At 37.2% G+C, this 21,791-nt stretch overlaps 2 protein-coding genes across 2 annotated transcripts in view; both read right to left on the reverse strand.

The window, feature by feature from the left end:
- LOC110606229 (mitogen-activated protein kinase kinase kinase 20) overlaps positions 1–9,086 on the reverse strand; it is a 39,907-nt gene extending 30,821 nt beyond the window's left edge. The window contains 2 exon segments of the mRNA XM_043953096.1: positions 8,135–8,189; positions 8,192–9,086. Of these exon segments, the coding sequence (XP_043809031.1) occupies positions 8,135–8,189; positions 8,192–9,086 (950 nt within the window).
- Positions 9,087–11,538: 2,452 nt separating this feature from the next.
- On the reverse strand, positions 11,539–15,050 carry LOC110606097 (pentatricopeptide repeat-containing protein At1g71420). The gene has a single exon (XM_021744849.2). The coding sequence runs from the start codon at positions 14,925–14,927 to the stop codon at positions 12,642–12,644; it is 2,286 nt and encodes a 761-aa protein (XP_021600541.1). The 5' UTR covers positions 14,928–15,050; the 3' UTR covers positions 11,539–12,641.
- Between the last annotated feature and the right edge of the window lie 6,741 nt (positions 15,051–21,791).

Genomic DNA, 21,791 nt, shown 5'->3' on the forward strand with positions numbered 1-21,791 from the left:
CTAACCAGGAAGAATCAGAAGTTTGTATGGACCGACCAGTGCGAAGAGAGTTTTGAAGAGCTTAAGAAGAGGTTGACTTCAGCACCAGTGTTAGCTCTGCCATCTAGTGATGAGGACTTTACAGTTTTCTGTGATGCGTCCCGTGTGGGACTGGGTTGTGTATTAATGCAGAATGAAAGGGTGATCGCTTATGCTTCTAGACAGTTGAAGAAGCATGAGTTGAATTACCCCACACATGACCTGGAAATGGCAGCAGTAATCTTTGCACTCAAGATGTGGAGGCACTACCTCTATGGGGTAAAATGTGAGATCTTCACAGATCATAAGAGCCTACAGTACATCCTGAGTCAAAGAGATTTGAACTTGAGACAGAGGAGATGGGTAGAGCTGCTAAGTGATTATGATTGCAAGATTCAGTACCATCCGGGTAAGGCGAATGTGGTGGCAGACGCCCTAAGCCGGAAGTCACTAGGCAGTCTATCCCACATCACGGCTGAGAGGAGACCAGTGGTGAAGGAGTTTTACAAGCTCATCGAGGAAGGTCTACAGTTGGAGTTGTCTGGTACAGGTGCTTTAGTTGCTCAGATGAAAGTGGCACCCGTGTTTCTGGAGCAGGTGGCTCAGAAACAGCACGAGGACCCAGAGTTAGTAAAGATTGCCAGGACTGTTCAGTCAGGCAAAGACAGTGAGTTCAGATTTGACAGTAAGGGGATCCTCCGCTATGGGAGCCGATTGTGTGTGCCAGATGACATAGGGCTGAAGGGAGACATTATGAGAGAGGCTCATAATGCAAGATACAACGTTCACCCCGGAGCCACCAAAATGTATCAAGATTTGAAGAAAGTTTACTGGTGGCCGGCTATGAAGAGAGAAGTGGCACAGTTCGTGTCAGCCTGCGAAGTGTGTCAGAGGGTGAAGCTGGAACATCAGAAGCCGGTTGGAATGCTTAACCCACTACCTATTCCAGAGTGGAAATGGGAGAATATAGCAATGGACTTCGTAGTGGGGTTACCGGCAGCGTCCAACAGAGTGGACTCCATATGGGTGATTGTGGACAGACTCACCAAATCTGCTCACTTCATCCCTGTCAGGAGTGGCTATTCTGTGGACAAGTTGGCGCAGGTATATGTTGATGAGATCGTCAGGCTGCATGGGGTTCCTGTTTCAATAGTGTCTGATAGAGGACCCCAGTTCACCTCCAGGTTTTGGCGGAGTCTGCAGGATGCCATGGGTACCAGGTTGGATTTTAGCACTGCTTTCCATCTACAGACGGACGGACAATCAGAGAGGACCATCCAGACGATAGAAGATATGCTTAGAATGTGTGTGTTGGATTTTGGCGGTTCTTGGAGGCAGCATCTACCCTTGGTGGAGTTTGCCTACAATAACAGCCATCATGCTAGCATCGGGATGGCTCCATATGAAGCTTTGTATGGGAGGAAGTGCAGATCATCTGTTTGCTGGGAAGAGGTTGGAGAAAAGGCCTTGGCAGGGCCTGAGCTAGTAGAGATCACCAGCAGGGTGGTACCCATTATCAGAGAGAGGATCAAGACTGCTGCAAGTAGACAGAAGAGTTATGCAGACATCCGCAGACGGCAAGTAGAGTTTCAGGAGGGGGATCTGGTATTGCTCAAGGTGTCTCCAATGAAAGGAGTGGTTCGTTTTGGGAAGAAAGGTAAACTAGCCCCGCGATACATCGGACCCTTTGAAATCATGCAAAGGATTGGGAATGTGTCGTACAAGCTGGATTTACCTGCTTCAATGGAAAGAATCCATCCGGTTTTCCATGTTTCCATGTTGAGGAAGTTCGTGTCAGATCCGAGCAAGGTTCTTAGTGAGCCTGACGTGGAGATCCAAGAAGATCTCACATACGTTGAACAGCCAGTACGGATCATAGACACCCAGATCAGGAAGCTGAGAAACAAGGAAATCCCGATGGTGAAAGTCCTGTGGAACCACCACAATCTGGAAGAATGCACTTGGGAGACACGGGAGTCCATGCTCCAACAATACCCTTACCTTTTCTGAGGTTAGTTCCTTGTGAGTTTTATGTGCTTTGTATGTATGATATGTTGTATGCCTTGCATGTGCTAGTTGAGGAACATTCGGGGACGAATGTTCTTAAGGGGGGGAGAATGTAATACCCGGCTAGACTCCGGTATCAGAATTCCTACCGTCCGGTGGAAACTCGGATGTCGGAGACCTCTAGAAGGGGTAAAACCATGTTTTCATAAAATGTTTTAATGTGTTTTATGGTTTTAAACATGAAAGAAAATGAGTTTTTGCATGAAAACAACCTTGGAGGAAAACCCAGGTTCGGCCGCCGAACCTCAAGTTCGGCCGCCGAACATGCATGCATTTCGGGTGTGCCTTAGGCCCCCGAAGGCATAAGTGAGGGAAGTCCAGGTTCGGCTGCCGAACCTCAAGTTCGGCCGCCGAACATGGCATGCATGCGGGGGCACGTTCGGCTCCCGAATGTGGCCTGGCCAGCCACTATAAAGGAGTCCCTTAGCCGAAATGGGCGAGGTTTCTCCCCATTTTCGGCCAAGGTGAGCCCTTCCTCCGTCCCTCACCAATCTTTGAGTTCTTCCTTCAAATCTTTCACGATTTTCACAAGTTTTTGCTTTATTTTGAAGATTTTCAAGTTTTGAGCAAGTTTTGAGCTTGGAGACCCAAGGAAGTTGGAAATCTCCCATCTCCGAGTTTAGGTCGTCTCTCTCTCGATCTTCAAGAGGTAAGAGTCGATCTCTAGCTTACATTATGTTTTAAACAAGTTTCATGAAGATCTATGGGGTAGAAATGCATGTGTAAGTTTTTAGTGAGTTTTGATGATTTTTGAGTTTATGGACAATGTGGCTTGCAAATGCTTGTGTATGTGTGTTGTAATTGGGGTTTAAGTTAGTTTGAGATCCCTAGGAGCTTGTATACATGTTTTGGTTGAGCTAAATGCATGATGGTATGAGTTAAGAGGCATTTGTGCATGTTTGAACCAAGTTTCTGCCCTTTGGGAGAAACCAGGTTCGGCAGCCGAAAGGACTTTCGGCCGCCGAACCCTCTTGTGGAGGCAGCATTCGGTTGCCGAAGCTTGCCCCCGAAAGAGGACTTTCGCCTCTGTCTGGGAGTTTCGGCCGCCGAAGGTGCCGCCGAACCTGCCTGACTTTCGGCTCTCGAGGGACTTTCGGCCGCCGAACCTGCCGCCGAAAGTGCCTTGCTCAGCCTTCCTTTGCATGTTTTGCATGATTGTTTTGAGGTGTTTTAGGGGGTTTTTGGGGGATGTTTTTAGAGTTATGTTCTAATTGTTTGGTCCCTCATTTGAGTCCACCTGTGTAGGTTCAGACCTGAGGAATCGAGGACCCCAGCAGTAAGTCAGTCGCTTCAGAGTCAGTAGAGCTTCAGCCAGAGGTGAGTGGAATAACTCTTTATGCTTTAAAGTAAATAAATCAGTTTTAGCATGTTTCACGCATCATGAATGTCATGAGATATAATAGGGTGTTTGCATTAGAACTCACGAATATGTTGCATTGCATAATATGTTGATGATGCGGATGAATATTGGATGATCCTTTAGTCCCCGTATGTTATGATATGATGATGATACGGTACGGAAGACCAGTGAGGCCCATTCTACGCCCCTGGCACTATGTAAGAGAAAGACCAGTGAGGCCCATTCTACGCCCCTGGCACAGTTGGACCATGTTATGCTATGTTATGTAAGAGAAAGACCAGTGAGGCCCATTCTACGCCCCTGGCACAGTTGGACCATGTAGGGGACTATTGGTGACAAATTCATCCTTGTTGTGATTAGCTGTGATGTGATGCATTTCATATTATCATATGTTTTAAATATTTTACTATTCTGCTCACTGGGCTCTTGTAGCTCACCCCTCTCCCTTACCCCCCAGGTTTGCAGGTACAGGGTAGACCAGGAAGTCAGCAAGAGTAATGAAGTCTTGGTTATGTAATAGATAGTGTGGACATGAAAAATGTAGAAATGTTATGTATAGAAATGTAATGATGTATATGGATATTAGAGGTGTGTTTGACCATAGAATGTTGTTATCCCTTTTAATACATAATCTCAAATGTTTTATGATGTTTATGTAAACCAACCCAACACATGTTATGACGCCCATTGGGGCCTTGAGGAGATCCCAAAGAGGGGTCAATATTTATGTTTATGTTCAGTGCATGCACAGGTTGAGGTTGGTATATGAGAATGTATGAAAGAAAAGTTTTAATTTTTATGTATGTTTGTTGATCATGTATGGGATTAAACAGGTTTACAGGTTACATGTCAGGCTTGCTACGGGTCCCGGCGGCCTTAAGCCGATCTGGATCCTAGCGCCGGTAGCGGTCCGATTTTCGGGTCGTTATAGGTATGCCCATACGTATGGCTCTGTGTGACAGCGATAGGTGGCACTGTAGCAGGGTGACAGTTATGCGTCACTAGAGGATAAGAAAAAAAGGAATAAAAGAGGGAAACACGACCCATCCAGGCTAAGTTTTCTCATACACACAGAAATCCTATTTTTTTTCTGGATCTCAGATCATTAACTATTATACAAAAACCACTTGCAGCTTAATACTTTTATCATTAAATTTTAATTAGAATTTTTTTTATAAAATATAACTAAAGTTATTGAGATTAGGTTGATGACGTAGCCGGAATAGAGCTGCACTGTCATTGAAGAGAACCTGCAAAGAAGAGAACGTGAGGTGGTGGTGGATGCTCATAGCAGCCATTCTAACGCTCAAGTCAATATTTCGAAGGATAGAGAGAATGCCGAGAATTACTTAGAGTTTGAGTAGTATTAGAGAATAACGTACCTTTATCTCTGTGATTCTTTTCCTTTTATATTGTAAGAGATAGAGATGAGTATGACATTTTTTGATAATCTGGCAGTGATGTGGCCGTCTGCTTGATAAGAGATATCGCCAGCTAATAGGTGGGAATCTCGCAATCACAAGCGTGATGGAGATATGTTGGGTTGTGCTTGATAATAGTAACTTCGTGTCGAGACTTGCCCTATCAATGGAAGAGCGAGTCTTTTGATAATGACCCGGGTGTTTAAGGTATCCAGATCTTTCTTTTCTCGTGTTGAACCGTATTTCTCATTTGTCAGATTCTTGTCATGTGGCCATGTTCTATTGTGACAACTCATGGCTCATTTTTGGCAATTGTTATGTAGTATAAGAGGTCCCTCCACTGGTCTTATATTCTTCATATTCAAAGGAGATGGTTTGCCTTTTTAGTTACGTGGTACATTTTGACTGACCTTTACCGTTTGCTTTGTTTTGGCTTCCCTTTGTCATGATGGTGATCTTATTTTTCGAGTCATATTAAAAATTTTACCGACTATGCCGCTGTATAAATATGTAGACAGATAGTTGGAAGCATCTCAGAAGGCAAAAATCTGGAAGATAAAAAAAATATACAAACAGATAGTTAGGAGTTTAATCTATCTGACGTTGACAAGACCAGATATTGCATTTGCAATTGGAGTAGCAAGTCGTTTCATGCAAAATTCGAAAAAGTCTCACTTGGAATTGGTTAAAAGAATTTTGAGGTATATTAGAGGAACACTCAATCTCGGGTTATTTTATAAAAGCAAAGTTGACTGTAAACTAAAAGATTATTGTGATGCTGATTATGCTGGTGATTGTGATATAAGAAGATCAACTATAGGCTACATATTTAGTCTGAATTCTGGAGTAGTTACTTAGTGTAGTAAGAAATAACTGACCGTATCATTCTCAACCACAGAAACAGAATACTGAGCAGCAACAATGGTAGCAAAAAAAGTACTTGGTTGGTGTAGTTGTTAACGGACTTGCATTAAGAAATTGATTATCCAATACCATTGTATTGTGATAATTTGTCAGCAATCAGTCTAATTTAGAATCTAGTATTTCATATAAGAACCAAGCATATCGATGTGCATTATCACTTCCTAAGAGAGAAAGTGTTAAGAGATGAAATCAAGGTGATGAAAGTGAAGACAAAGATTAACTAGTTGATATTTTCACTAAAAGTTTACGTAGTGCAAAAATGCAAGAATTTCAAAAACTATTCAGTATGACCTCAAGGATAACCATAAAGAAATGTAACTAGCGATGAGGGGGAGTAGTGACTAGGGGGAGTGTTAAAATTATCACTATTACAAATGCAATATATGTAATAATTATTCAAATTAAAAAAAAATAAAGAAGCCGCAGATTCAAAGAAGGAAGCTAACATTTGAAGGAAGCTTATATAAGCTTTATTAAATGGGACATTTAGGGCCATTGCAAGTGGCCATCCAAGTGGCCTTGCTGCTGCCTATAAAAGGCGTGAAGGAGAGTTCTCCAAGTATCAACTGAGAGTTTTGAGAGTCTCAGTGAAAGAGTTGAGCAGAGCAAGTCTCAAATGTGAGTGAAAAAAATAAGAATAGAAATGGATGATAGTGAGTGTAGTGAAAATATTTATATTTAAGTGATATTTAATTTTGTTGTAAAAATTTTAATTTTTAATAAAATTAATATTTTTTAATGATCGAGTGCAATTTTTTATTGTGTTTCTATTTTTTTTGCGTTTTATTTCTAATAATTTCTCACATTTAATACTATTAAAGTAACAGTTTGACAATCGTTAAAAGTTATTACAAAAGAAAATTTATTCTTTTACTATATATAATAATATTCTTTAATAAAAAGGTTTATCTTATATTCAACTAATTTTGATTTATTTTTTATCTATTCCAAAAAAATAAATAGATTGTTGTCTCTTATTTAGTAGTGGAGGTAAATGATTATAGTTAATATATATAAAGTAACAATTTAACGCTGCTATCTTTTCTAGTAGTGTAATATAATTATTTGTTATGAAAAATTTATTTAAATATTTTATTTTTTCAAAATTTAGTTTGGTTACTATTGAATTTTTGTTAAATTAGTGTTGTGTTTGTTAAGGTGATATTGAGTTAGTGTTAGAAAGATGTTAGGTTTTTGGATTTTATATTATATCTATGTAGCTTGGTTTTTATTGCATATATTTAGAATTTGGGTTTTGTTGGATTTTATTTGACAGAGCTCTGTAAATTTGTTGGTACTATGGATTTTATTAGATTTTCTACTGGTACGAGATTTCTGCTAAAAAATTCTTTATTATAACACCTTGTTCTTCATGTGGTGCAGTAAAATGTATGCAACAAGTTCCTGGCTTAGCAGCTATTATCAAAAGATCATATCAGCTTTTCCAAATGAATGCCTTCTATTCTTGAAAAACCACTGGCTCATCTTTTACTATGACAAGGCATCCTCCGGTTAGGTTTCAAAAAAAAAAAAAACCTGCAGCTGTGAATAAACTTCATAGAATAGGAGCATTAGAATCTTCATCCACAAGCAACTATATTTGAGAAAAAAAAAATAGATAAAGAAAAAATTTTATTGATGGATGAACACCAGGAAAAACTTAGCATGCAATATCAAATCTAAACCCAAGCCATCAGGCTCCCATACACCCATCCTCGACATAACATGCTAAGTGAAAAAACCTGGTACTTATTACAAAAGAGTAACAAAATAATAACTGATAACTCAGCAAAACATAACAGCTACCTAAACAAGCAAGTATATACCCTAGACTACACACCCTGGTCATTTCTGATGATTCTGCCAAATTATATGCAAGTGAATTAGCCTCCCTTGGTGTATGAATGAATGAGAATTTTCGTCTTGTTGCCTCAACAATATGAAAAGCTTATTCCTTGATCCAATGATTAATCGTTGGGCCAACTTGACCATATACTTTACAGTTGTATGAAAACCACACATTCAGTTTCTTCGGATATATGCCCAAAACATTTCAGTGCCAATTGTATAATGCTGAAGTTCATGTCCATCTTCAACAAATAGTTTAGCAGAGATCAAACCTCATAATGATTTTGAGAGAGTTAATATTGTTAGAATTTAAGAAGGATCTCAATGTGCACATGTAGGAATGGTCACTTCTCCATCATCTGTGAAGAAACATGTATTGGTGGATCAAAAGCAAGCACATTAACGTCTGCAGAGATTGGATTGCTACTTACTTGGACTGCTGATTTTGTGGACTCAGGATTCTCTTCAGAACAGCTTTAATCACAAAGTTCATTACCCGTACGTCACAGATGAGTTCACAGACCCTTCATCTAGAATCTCACCAAGTATTCTGTGTCATCAATTCCTGATACAAAAGGATGATTCAGCAACATCTCAATTGTGAATCTGAACTTATGATTCTTCACTAGGCATCCTCTCAAGAAATCCTTCCCATCCTTTGATATCCCAGATGGAATTTCAAGTAATTCCAATCCATCAGCAATCCTTTTGCAAAGTTCTTCAATTGTCTCATTAGGGTTCAAACCCCAAGGTGGTTTCCCAGTGAACATCTCAAAAACTATGCATCCAAGAGCCCAAATTTCAGAGGCAGATTCCTGAATATTATCAACCAAAGTCTCTGGCGCCATATACAAAATAGTCCCTGCAATAGATGAATCAAACATTCTCCTCTTTGTCTTCTGAACTTTCTTCGCTAACCCAAAATCCCCAATCTTGGGCACAAAGTCACCACTCCCACTGGGCACAAGCAACACATTCTCTGGCTTCAAATCACGATGAACATAATCATGGCTATGGATATAATCGATGCCTTTAAGAATAGACCTTGTGTATCTCTTCACATCCAATTCAGGCAATCCACAGCCACCCGATCTCCTTATAAGATCAGCTAGGGTTCCTCCAGAAGCATACTCCAGCAACAGATTGTAGACCATCTGTCCATTCTCACTCACAGTAGTTTCTTCACCATAACTCTCAAGAATGTATGGACAGTCATGAAGATTGTTGAAAACCTCTTTCTCCTTCTGAAGAGAACTTGATGAAGAGACCTCCGCCGATATAACAGCCATGACTGGCCGATAAAACGCGTTTCTTGATTTGGGTTTCTTCAAATAGGCGAGATAAACAGAACCAAACCCTCCTTTGCCAAGCAACGATCCTCTCCACCATGCGACTCCATGATTGTTATTGAAGCTACCTTCTCCTTCTGCCATAACCTTTCTCTTCATTGCTTGGATTTTGGGTTGAAAGCAAACTAATCTCTAATGCTGTAGCAATTCCCAGTTATTCAAAGGAAAGTGTTTTGCTGCTGTAAACATCGACGTGAAATTGAAGCTTTCTTTTCGTAGTAGCCGCCATTTTGAAAACCTAACTTAACTAACAACTAACTTTATATTTCTTGACCTATGGAATAACTAACATTACAGTCGGAAAAAATAATAATAAATAATCCTCTCTTTTTCAGGATCTTACTAGTTTTAGAACATCTTGGACTTCATTTTATTTTATATTTAATTTTCTTACTAAATTAATTTCAAGAGAAATATCGACACTGGAATATATAATAATAGGAAACTTTAGAATTCGATAATATATAGTTCCAATTTCTCTTTTAAAAAATAAATTAAGTATTCCTGAATTTATAAATCCGATTAATGTTTAGTAGAGAATTGCAAGAATTGCTATTTTCTGATTAGAAACAAAAGGAATATATAATTTTATGTATTATTAAATGAATGCTAAATAAAAAATTAATAATATTTTTTTTATTTTTATTAATTTTTTTAAAATAAATTGCAAGCTACTTTAATTCTAATAAGTAAAAAATAAATAAACAAATTTATGCAAACTTTTAATAATAATTTTAATTTTAAAAAATTTATTTTTATTAAAATTAAAGTAATTTATAAATATATATGGATATTATAAATATTATTATCAAATATATATTTTTAATGAAATTAATTATTTATACAAATTTAAATTTTGATATATATACATAATTAAATTTAAAATTTAAATAAAATATTAATATAATATTTTAAGTTATAAAATCAACCGTACTAATTCTACTCTTGAGGAGTATGAATATATATATACAATAAATTGGGTATAATTATACTCAAAATTTAATTTAACACAAAATATTAAATTAAATTTCAGGCAAACTTAACTAAATTAAAATTAATTAAAGTAAATAAGATACATATTTAAACAATAATTCATAATTTTCTATATACTTACCTCCTAAATAAATCGTTGGATAGCTCCTTCAACAGATTTAATAAATAAAATGAAAATTTCAAATGTTTAAGAAAAATATTTAATATTAAATATATATTTTTTAATATTCAAGTTAAATACTAAAGAAAAATCATAAAAATTTTATTTAATAAAAATTAAACATACTTTTTTTATATCGTTATCTTGTGTAACATTTCTGAAAAAAAAAATGGACTAAATTAATTTCTACAAAAATTTCTTCTAAACCTGTAGAAATTTTTTTTTATATAAATTTTTTCCAAATAAAAAATAAGAGAAGTAAATACTCGTGGATTAGATAGGAGGGTTAAATTTAAGAGGGTAACAGCTAGTCTTGTTAGTGTTGAATAAATCGTTATTGATTTATGTTTTTTGCACTCACTGATGATAATTTATTCGATATTATTAGTGTCAAACAAATTATAACTCGTCAATGGACGAATTATTCACGCACAGTATAGAAATCTCCGCACTCGTGAATGTAAATTCAATACTATAAATATCAAATATTATCGGTCAGCTCAGTTTCCGTGCATCAACATAGCACAAGAGCTAGTTATTTGATAATCTAATTATTGAATAAGAGAATATGCATTTTTGATAGTACGACGGTTGAAGAAGATTTTCAATAAATTTTGAATTCGAAAATATTTTTCATGCTCTCAATTTTTATTTATGATTTTTTTTTTTTAAAAAAAAAAATCTAAGGACCTAATATGAAAATAAACATTATCTCCTTTCAAAGGATATAAAATTTATTATTTATTAGTTCGAATTGATATTGTATTGCAATTAAAGCTCCTCTGTTCATGTATATATTTCCTATTGTAAAAAATATTTTTCATCAAAAATATTTTTGATAAATTATTCATTACGTAATTTTAATTTAAAAAATAAAATATATTAATAAATTTATATATAAAAAGTCTTGATAAGATTCTTAAACTTAAAAAATCACTTTCTCTTTTATTATTTTTCTTTAAATAAGATTTAATTTTATTTTGATTAGGAAAATATTTTTTTATTAATTAATTTTTTTTAATATCCGAACAGCAGAGAATATGAAAAAAAAAAAATTTGAAAAATATTCCTTATTAAATAAACAGAGCGAAAGTAGATGTAAGTGAATCCCATCAAGGTATGAGCTGCTTTTGTAGAGTAGCCAAATGGGAGCTGGGGGCATGTTTTCAGCAAGCCACAAGTAGGAACCAGGTACCTGCATGACTTTCATCTGCCCCCTAGGAAGTCTACATTTGCTGGGAGTTCAGCCAGCTTTTGAAGTAACCATTGAAGAAAGACTCAATATCAATTCATAAAAATTTTGTTTCTGCATATTTATTTTATCATTTTTGTTTCTTTTTTGTATTACTGTAAAATGCATTTCATGGCAAGTTAAAAAAGACACAGGTTGCAATATTGTAATTTTAAATGAGAGAAAAAAATAATTACTGTTTTTGTGAATTTCAAAAAAATTCTGAAATAAGACAATTCAATGAGAATAGTGTAATCAACCTTCCATTCATTCTGCTTCACCTGCTGGTAAGGGATAATAATGAATCCACAACAAAAAAGCATGGCTTACATAAAAAGATCTAATAAATTGTTAAAGCCTATACATAAACAGAGACAGGCAGGCACAGAAACACACTTGCAGGGACATAAAGAGACATGGAGAGGGTAAAAAGAGAAGGCTGAGGAATAAAACCCCACAACAAAAATCTTGATTCTCAATAGGTTAGGAACCCCATTTCTAATGTGCTTATTGAATTGATCAGTATTTGGCGCTTTAACACCCCCTATTTCTCTGTTTACTGAGAAGTCAGTAATTAATAAGTTAGATTAGTAGGTACGCAGGGGCCAAAAAGGAGGGGGAGGCTGGAGGCTTGAGGCTGGTTTAGGATCATATATACTGGACTGGTCTTTCAAGAGAGTTGCTGGCTATTAATCTCAGGTGAATGCATACTCCAACGGCATCTTTTGGGAAGGTCAGGCTCAACCTGCATTTGCCTCATATTTTCATCTCATGTCTAAAATTTGAGCGACCAGTGATCCAGAGCCATAATCAGGTCCTTATGAGCCTCAGGTGATACATGATCCTATGCCTCAAACAGCATTCACCTCAGAATTATTTCATCTCATTCCTAAAACTTGACTCCAACAAGATGCAGTTCAATAATCTACCAATGATAAAATTCTATGTACCCGGCTCAATCTCCATTGGCAAATGAGCTAACTGTAACATTTACGGTTAAAGATGTGCTGGTCCAGAAAACTGCACCGTATGCAATTAATTCTTCCAACATGATTTTTTGTCAAAAGTCTGGTCTAAATCACAGACGTTGTCTCATCAATTGCATTAAGATCTACAGCAGAGTTAAAAACCAACCTTCTTCAGCCATAGCTTATAGTTATGAGCTCTCCTTTTCTCATGGTGAATTAGGAACTTCAAGAACAACTCAGATTCTTCTATGGGACTGATGAACCAGAACAGGAACAGAGAGAAAACCACATGCTTTTGTTTGTCACCAGTAGTCATTACAAGAGCACATCCCATTTTTAAATTGGTGGAAACGGTTTGAGTCTCTCACAATAATTTCCTTATGAAGAAGATCTGATGCTAACTTCATGAAGCTGTGACAGTCAACGCATATGCGAATATTCTTTATGATTTTTATGACACTTCTGTCATGATGCAGACTTTCTTCATTCATCATAGCAAACACCAAAGCTAGCTTCTCACTGTGATGGTATAATTGCTCCTCTTTATGCTCCTCCTCTATGTCATGCAATGCCAAGTTTGTTTCTGGTACATAGCCTCTCTCTTTTAGCTGTCCAATCAGTAAATCAAGCCTGGTGCATATGGCATTTCTTCGAGGATGGCGTCTCCCTCCAGAGGCAAACTCATGCACTATGTTCCCAATCTCAATCCAGCTTAAACCAGGTTCCTTTCTTACCCTAGAGCCTTCCATTTCTTTCCTCATTACCCCTGCTTGACTGTAACCACCTCCAGAACAATAAATGTTTGACATTTGTACATAGCCTAATGAATTTCTGGGATCCAACTCCTTCAGTTTATCTGCTGCTAACTTGGCCAGTTGTGTCTCACCGTGCTTCCTACATGAGCCAAGCAGTGCACTCCAAACCACAGCATCAGGCTCCATAGGCATTTTGCTTATTAGCACCTTTGCCTCAACTACTCTCCCAGCGCGGCCAAGAATATCAACCATGCATGCATAATGATCTAGCTGTGGAACAATGCCATGATTATCAATCATTGAATCAAAGATTTTGATTCCTTCTTCCACCATTCCAGCATGGCTGCATGCCGAAAGGAGAGCAACTATGGTTGCAGAATCAGGAGGCAGATTCATTTCAGAAAAAAGATGCAACGCCTCATTAGCTTGACCGTGCAGAGCATATGCCTTGAGCATTGAGTTCCAAGAAACTAAATTACGAAATTTCATTTCATCAAAAACCTTCTTGGATAAGGAAATGGAGCCACATCTTGCATGAGCGTGGATCAAGGCATTTCCAAGCACAGCATCAGCCCCAAACCCAGCTTTAATTACTTGTGAATGAACAGCCAAGGCATGCCTCTCACTACCAAGGCCTGCACAAGCTTTTAAGACAATAGAAAATGTATACCGATCCGGTGCTAACCCTTCCCTATGCAGTTGCCGAAAAAGGAAGAGGGCTTCTCCAGGTTGCCGTTCTGCAAAGGCTGTTATAATGCCAGTCCATGAAATGATATCACGAAAACACCCTGACTCCAAGAAAAGCCTGTGACAATCAGTAACCTCTCCGCCAAGATCTGAATAGGCTTTCACCAACGCAGTTGCAACTTCAATTTGCAACACCAAGGCACTTTTTATACTAAGACAGTGTAACTGAGAACAACACCTAGGACCCACATGAAGACTAGCGTTATAGCTTTCACTCAAGGAAGACAAAACACTGACCAGTGTGGCACGATCGAACCCAATTCCATCTCTGTGCATTTGGCTAAAAAGACGTACAGCTTTTGATCCGAGTTTCCGGAGCTGAGATCCTGCAATCATTGAATTCCAAGAAACAAGATTACGAAACTCCAAATTCTCAAACACAGTCCAAGCTTCATCTATACTGCCACCGTCACTGCCACACCTACTATACATGGAAATAAGAGCATTTCCCACATAAATACTAGCACCTAAACCAATTTTCAAGGCAAGTGCATGCACCTGCTTGCCATGCTCATAGTCGCAACAAGTGAGCACGCTTGTAAAGGCAAATTCATTTGGCCTGCAATGCACAAGCATATCAGAAAACAAACGAAAGCACTCATAAGCTTGCCCTTGTTGAGCGTAGCCAGATATCAGAGCAGTCCAAGAAACTAAGTTTCTATCCGGCATTTCATCGAATAGTTGATGCGCGCACTCCAAGTCTCCACATTTCGCATACATGTTTATGAGATGATTTGTTACATATACCCCTGGTGGGTTGCTACGATTATGGGAAACCATGTGTTGGTGCAAATACATGCCTTGTTGAAGGTATCCATGGCGGGCACATGCATGGAAGAGAGTGGCATAGGTTTGCTGGGAGTAAGGTAGTGGAGGTAGTGGCGGCGCTGCACTAAAGAAGAGGGAGAGTGCTTCGTCAATGCAGCCGCGCGTGGAAAGGACGCGCACCTCGTTGAGAATGCTGTTAGCACTGGGCGTCGGGGTGCTGGATTGAAGAAGACCGCTGGAAGTGAAGGTTCGGAGTGAGAAATCCCACGCGCGTATTTTTGGTCGTGACATTAACAAATGTGGTGCCCTGGCTAGCATAGCAAGTTAGCAACCCCCTGGTGTATAGTCACAAAAGTTGATGCTTTGGGCTAAGAACCTTCAGAACAAGGATCAGTGCTGATCGCGTGCGTGTTATTAGCCCACCCTCTTTAATTTATTAGTACAGAATTCTTATTTTAAAAAGAAGGAAATTTTCTTTTAATCTGAAGTTTTGATACAATTAACAGTTTTATATTTTAACTTTTCATTTCTAGACAATTAAATCCAATCTTTAAGGTTTGTAGCAGTTTTAACTATAAATTCAAATTAATTTTGATCAAAATATAAAATTTATCACCTATTTAGGTAATTTTTTATTATTTTTAAATTAATTGTATTTTTTATTTATTAAATAAAATAATTCAAAACTTGTTTGATGTGAAAATACAATTATCAAGAGGAGCAAGGCTTCCTGGATTACATTCAACTGCTGCGGTATTAGAAGCAAAAGTTGTATCTTTGAGCATAATAGTTGCAAGCGCATGGGCCACTCGATTCTGCGTACATGCTGAATTCCTTTATTGAGATGAAGGATATCATGCACTAGAGCTTGGATATGGATAGGGGTTTCTCCACCCATAATGGCATCAATGAGTTCTTTACAGTCCCCTTCAAGAAGAATTGCTTGAATATTCTTGTCTACAGCCCAAGTAACAGCAGTTCGACATGCTCTACTTTCCATGGCAAGAGGATCAAAGGCATGAGATATGGAGCATCTCCAATCAACAATAGAGCCAAAATGGTTGGTGATCTCTACAGCTCTAGCTCCTTTCTAGGTTCTCTTATCAAAAGCTGCATCAAAGTTAGCTTTGAGCATACCTACTGGTGCTGGCCGCCAAGAAGCAGGAGGGGAGGGTTCATTATCATTCGACTCAATCATAGAGGCAGTGGCTTCAATAAAAGATTCGAGATACGTTTTTGCAGTCACCACTGTATCATACGAATGCTGCTCAACTCCACAGAAAATAAAGTTGTTCCTAGCTTTCCAAATTCTCCAATAAATGAAAACAATCTGTTGCATGATTTCTGAATATGAAACTTCTGCACAAAAGAGCTTGTGGAGCTCCTCCTGACAGTCTGACAATTCACTCTCCATGTAAACAAGTAGATCGTATAGGAATCAAAGAGTTTATCCACACTGCAGCCGCTCGGGGACAATGGAACATGATATGCATGCAAGTTTCTGGTTTACTGCAGAAAGAACAATCCGGGGGAAAAGAAGGGATGTGCCTACGGAGGGCCATATTGGTGGGGAGTTTCTCTCGGAGCATACTCCACAAAAAAGACGTTCAGCTTATTAGCTGATCCAACGTAATTTCAACATATTTTTTATATTATTCTTACGATTGAATTGAGTATTTTTCTAATAAATTTTATATCTTTTGATAATATTTCGCAGAAAAGTAAAAGATAAGTGGATTGATAAAAATGTATTAAAAACTGCTGAAATTGACTTGACGAGCGATTTGGACAAATTCACTGAATGATCATGCTTCACAGAAGCCAAAAATGGACTAGACTCGTGAGCTGAGTTAACCATATTCTAAATGGTGGATTTGACGAGCAATTTGTCTAAACCAATGGGCGAATCAACCGTCTAGTCAGAAACCTGACAATGAACGAAAAAAATTCAAATTTGAAATTAAGAAGAGAAGTGTCTCTTCATTGAAAACCGCAGGACCCACTCGATTTTTCCTCCTTCAGTGCAGCATGATATTCTCCTCAAATCAAGGAATTCTATTCTGAATGGAAATATATTAAAAGAAGGATTCCTAATTTGAAGCAAATAAGATTTTCTATTCCCCAAAAGGCTCTACTAAGGTTAGCACCTATTTAAGCTCATTCTTGTGGAAAGTCGAAGGGGCATCATCTTTGATCACTCTCTTCTCCGATTAATTCTCTTTTCTCTTTTGTATTTTATTTCAAAACCATAAGTAACTAAACTCTTTATCTCTGGTTGGAGTTAGGTTAAAATTTCAATTTATCTATGAATTGTGAAATCTAAACATAATTGTTCATCTTTTATTCTTCTAATATTTATGTAATTTCAGTTCTTAATATTATTATTGCTTTGTTATTTTATCAATAGAGACCATTGTTCATATTTTTAAAGTGATATATTGTTAATTTGGATGCTTAAAATCCGTAATTGTTTGAGTTATTCAACAACAAATAACAATTAGTATAATCCATTAAGAAATTGCATAATCTAGCTTGAACTCACCATGCGGTTTAGTTTGTTGGCTAGAATTGGGTCTCTCTAATCCTTGAAGCAGTTGATAAATTAAAATCTCAAAAACGTTTTTTAGGTGATTTGTTGACTATGGTAAATTAACGAATGTTTCCTAATTAATTTAAATTTAAGAAGAGATTAGTTATGTGAAGTGTCTTCCATAATTAGAACTGATTTATTAAAATGAATAAAAGTATTTTTATTTATATGATTAATTCTCAAAATCGAAATGGATCCTAATTTTCAACTAGAATTTATTTACATTGATTTTATTCTCTTTTATTTACTGCTTTTGTCCTGATCTTTATTTCATCAAACCCCTTTTTTACTTTTATTATTTATTTTTTCTAACTCATGATTGAAAGTTTTTAGTGTCAATTCCCTGTGAATTCGACCCTATTCACTCTATACACAATTCATATTTATCGATTTTTAATAAGTTATTGTTTGTGACTTCGATATCTATAAAAATTTGGCACCGTTATTGGAAAATTGATTTCTAACTTATTTATTTCCTTTCATGACCAGGTCGGGACGTAAAGAAAAATTTGCTTTATGACCTAGAAATTTAACTTACTACTAAGAACTTGAGAAGACAAGCAAATTCGAGGAACCAAGCCTTAAAACCGTCTTCATCCACAACTAGTGAGGAGACAGCAACAGTCTTGGATCCTGTTGCACGACCAACTGCAGAGGTGACAGACCCTGCCGCAGCAAATACACCAGCTACTGCAATAGAAATACAAACTGAATACCTGCAGTGGCTAGACCAGAACCCGTAGTAGTTGAATTTGAAACTAAAAATATTGAAGTGAGAGCTTCAATGGCACAAGAGAGAACTCTGTGTGGATTAGCAATCTCTGTGGGTGATCAAACACTATTGTGCATCACATTTTCACCTTTGACAGTCCCGTTTGAACTAAAAATTGGGTTGATTAACCTTTCAGAGGTCTAAAAAATGAAAATCCACACAAACACCTCAAAGAATTCCATATTGTTTACTCAACTATGAGGCCCTAAGGTATAACCGAAGAGCATGTTAAACTGAAAGTCTTTCCCTTCTCTCTTGATGAATCTGCCAAAGACTAGTTATTCTATTTACTACCCAAATTCATTACCTCATGGGCTTGATGGTGAGGGCTTTCCTTATCATGCTTCATAGAAGCCAAAAATGGCCCAGACCCGTGAGCTGAGTTAACCATATTCTAGATGGTGGATTTGACCAGCTATTTGCCTAAATCACTGGGCGAATCAATAGTCTGCACAGAAATTGACAGTGAGCGGGTCTCCTCATTAAAAGTCATGGAACCTACTTGATTTTTTCCCCTTCAGTGCAGTACAATATCCTTCTCAAATCAAGGAGTTCTCTTCTGAATAGAAATATATTAAAAGAAGGATTTCTAATTTGAAGCAAATAAAATTTTCTATTCCCTAAAGGACTCTATTAGGGTTGAACATCTATTTAAGCCCATCCTTATGGACAATTGAGGAGAAATCATCTTTGATCACTCTCTCTTCCATCCGATTTTCTGTTCTCTTTTGTATTTTCTTAAAGTATGAGTGGCTAAATTATTTAGTTCTAGTTGGAGTTAGGTTGAATTGTGAGATCTAAACATAATTGTTAATTTTTTATTCTTCGAATATTTATAGAATTTCAGTTCTTATCAATAGGGCTCATTGTTCATATTTTCAAAGTGATATATTGTTAATTTGGATGCTTAAAGTCTATAATTGTTTGAATTATTCAACAACAAGTAACAATTAGTGTAACCCACTAAGAAATTACATAATCTAGCTTGAACTCACATCGCGGTTTGGTTTGTTGGTTAGAATTGGGTCTCTCTAATTCTTAAAACAGTTGATAAATTAAAATCTTAAAGACATTATTTCGGTAATTTGTTGACTAAAGTTAATTAGTGAATGTTTCCTAATTAATTTAAACCTAGGGAGAGATTTGTTACGTGGAGCATCTTCCATAACTAAAATTAATTTATTGGAACGAATAAATATATTTTTATTTCTATGATCAATTTTCAAAACTCAAATGGATCTTAATCTTCAACTAGAATTTATTTATATTGATTTTATTCTCTTTTAATTACTACTTTTGTCTTGGTCTTTATTTCATCAAACCCCTTTTTACTTTACTATTTATTTTTTCTAGCTTATGATTGGAAGTTTTTAGTGTCAATTCCCTGCGGATTCGATCATATTCATTTTATACACAATTCATATTTGTCGGTTTATAATAGGTTATTTTTTGTGGTTTCGAAACTCAGTAGTAGCTTGGTGCTCTAAACTTTCTTCCAAAATGATTTCATTCTCTGTTATGATTCTTGACCAAGACCTCCAATGTTATCACTAAGCTCTTCTTCCCTTAACTGTCGTGCCGCCACGTGATAACTAGACTTAATCAAGTATTGTCTGTGTCTTTTAAAGTGCCATATGAGGCGATCTCATTGTCTGCACAAACCCAAAGGGATAGATAAAATAAAATTAGCATCCTCGTCAATAAATTTATTTCTTACCACCATCGGGTCCCAATTGTTAGTGTTAGGAACAAGGAGTTCAAAGACCTGAGTAATCTACGAGTCATGGCCTTCTTTAGCTCTACGACAATTTGGCAAGATATGGGGAATCCATATGTCTATTTTGTACAAAATAGATGCTCCATCGCCCACATGCCAGCGAGTGCCTTTACTCAGAATTTTTCATCCCCATAAGAGACTTCTCTATCCCCATGAAGGTCTCTCGCCTTCCTCAGTTTGCATTAAAGAACCATAGGGAAAGTACTTCCCTTTCAAAACTCGAACTAGGAGACTGTCGGGATTATCAATAATGCGCCAACATTTTCTGGCTAGAAGAGCTGTCACACCCATTCTCTAATCTGTAGAGATGGATATGACTGGAAAAACTGACAGAGCTTTCCCTAATATTTATACATATAAAACACCTTTAACCTGCTATGATTTCAAAACATTAAGCATAAAAGAGAAAAACTGATAGTTGGACCTGTCAATTCATAAAATATTTACAATCAACAAAACACCTTTTCCACTGGGCTATACAATCTATACATGATCTATCAAAATTATAAAAGAAAAGACAAAAGGCTTAGGATTGATCCGACCTCCTCTAGACTCTGAGTGGACGATGTGGAAGGAATGACAAACAAGGTGCATTAGTTAACCCGAAAGGCATAACGAGAAACTCATAATGCCCGTAACGAGTTCTAAAGGCTGTCTTAGGTATTTTAGACTCTTTAATCTTCAATTGATGATAACTAGACCGCAAATCAATCTTAGAGAATACTTTAGCACCTTGGAGCTGATAAAAAAGATCATCAATGCGGGGTAAAAGGATACTTATTTCGCATTGTGACTCGATCTGTAGTCAATACATAACCTTAAGGAACCATCCTTCTTCTTCATAAATAGCACAGGGGATCCCCAAGGTGAAACACTGGGTCTTATGAAACCTTTATCAAGTAGCTCCTGCAATTGTGCTTTTAACTCCTTCAATTCTGCTGGGGCCATTCTGTATGGTGCCATAGAAATAGGAGCTGTACCTGGATTTAAATCAATAGAGAATTCAATCTCTCTATCTGGAGGCAACCCAGGAAGCTCTTCAGGAAATACATCAGGGAACTCGTTTACTACTAGTATATCCTCCAATTTAGGTCCTTCTAGGTTACTATCCACCACATAGGCTAAATACGCTTGACAACCCTTCCGAAGCATCTTCTTAGTAGTCATGGCAGAAATCACATAAAAAGGAAGTAAACGCCTCTCCCCAAAGAAAGTGAACTTGGATCCTTCTGGACTATTAAATACCACTGATTTCTCAAAGCAATCTATTGTGGCATGATGACGGGATAACCAGTCCATACCTAAGATGACATCCAAATCTTGTAGACACAAAGGAATCAAATCCACTAACCACTCATGGTCGCCCAACTTAACAACACAATCCCTATACACATGTTCACATACTACAGAATCCCCAACTGGAGTACTCACAGCTAATCCACAGTCTAAAAGTTTTAATTCTCTATCAGCCTTGCCCTGAAACAACCCATGTATATTATCTACCTTATCTGGATCAGTCAACTTCATTAATTCAAATACTTTTACCACTTTCTTTAACCATTTATCTGCAACGTCAGCATTAGAGGAACCCTCAAAATCATAAGCTCCCAAACGTCTAGCACGATCCACTATCTCCCACGGATCTCTAGGTTTGGTTGTAACAGCTGCTGTAACTACTTATGCCACAAAAGCACCCAGGTCGGCATTTATCTGAAAAGGATGGGCCGGTGCTACAGGTGGAACAAAAGGTGGAGCTGCAGGTGCTGAAGGAAATGATGGTGCAGTCGGATATGTTCTTGATTCAACATCATGAGAAACAGAATCTCCATGTCCTTCTCCGCTCTCGGGTAAAACATGATCTGCCACCCCTTCAAGAGATGGAGGTATAACTGTAGGATCCCTATGAGGTCGACCAATATCAGCTAATTTAGCTGTACGAACACCACGGCCCCGACTTCTATTACCTACTCTGGGCGGCATTGTCCTACAAACGAAAAAAAATACGAAAAGAATTATCAGAATATAATAAATATAAAACCCCAT

The sequence above is a fragment of the Manihot esculenta genome, chromosome 18, assembly GCF_001659605.2.
Source record: "Manihot esculenta cultivar AM560-2 chromosome 18, M.esculenta_v8, whole genome shotgun sequence".
NCBI classification, from domain to species: Eukaryota; Viridiplantae; Streptophyta; class Magnoliopsida; order Malpighiales; family Euphorbiaceae; genus Manihot; species Manihot esculenta.

Bases quoted from the DNA above. Each gene is read 5' to 3' on its own strand.
- LOC110606097 (XM_021744849.2), bottom strand. From the start codon at position 14,927: ATGCTAGCCAGGGCACCACATTTGTTAATGTCACGACCAAAAATACGC.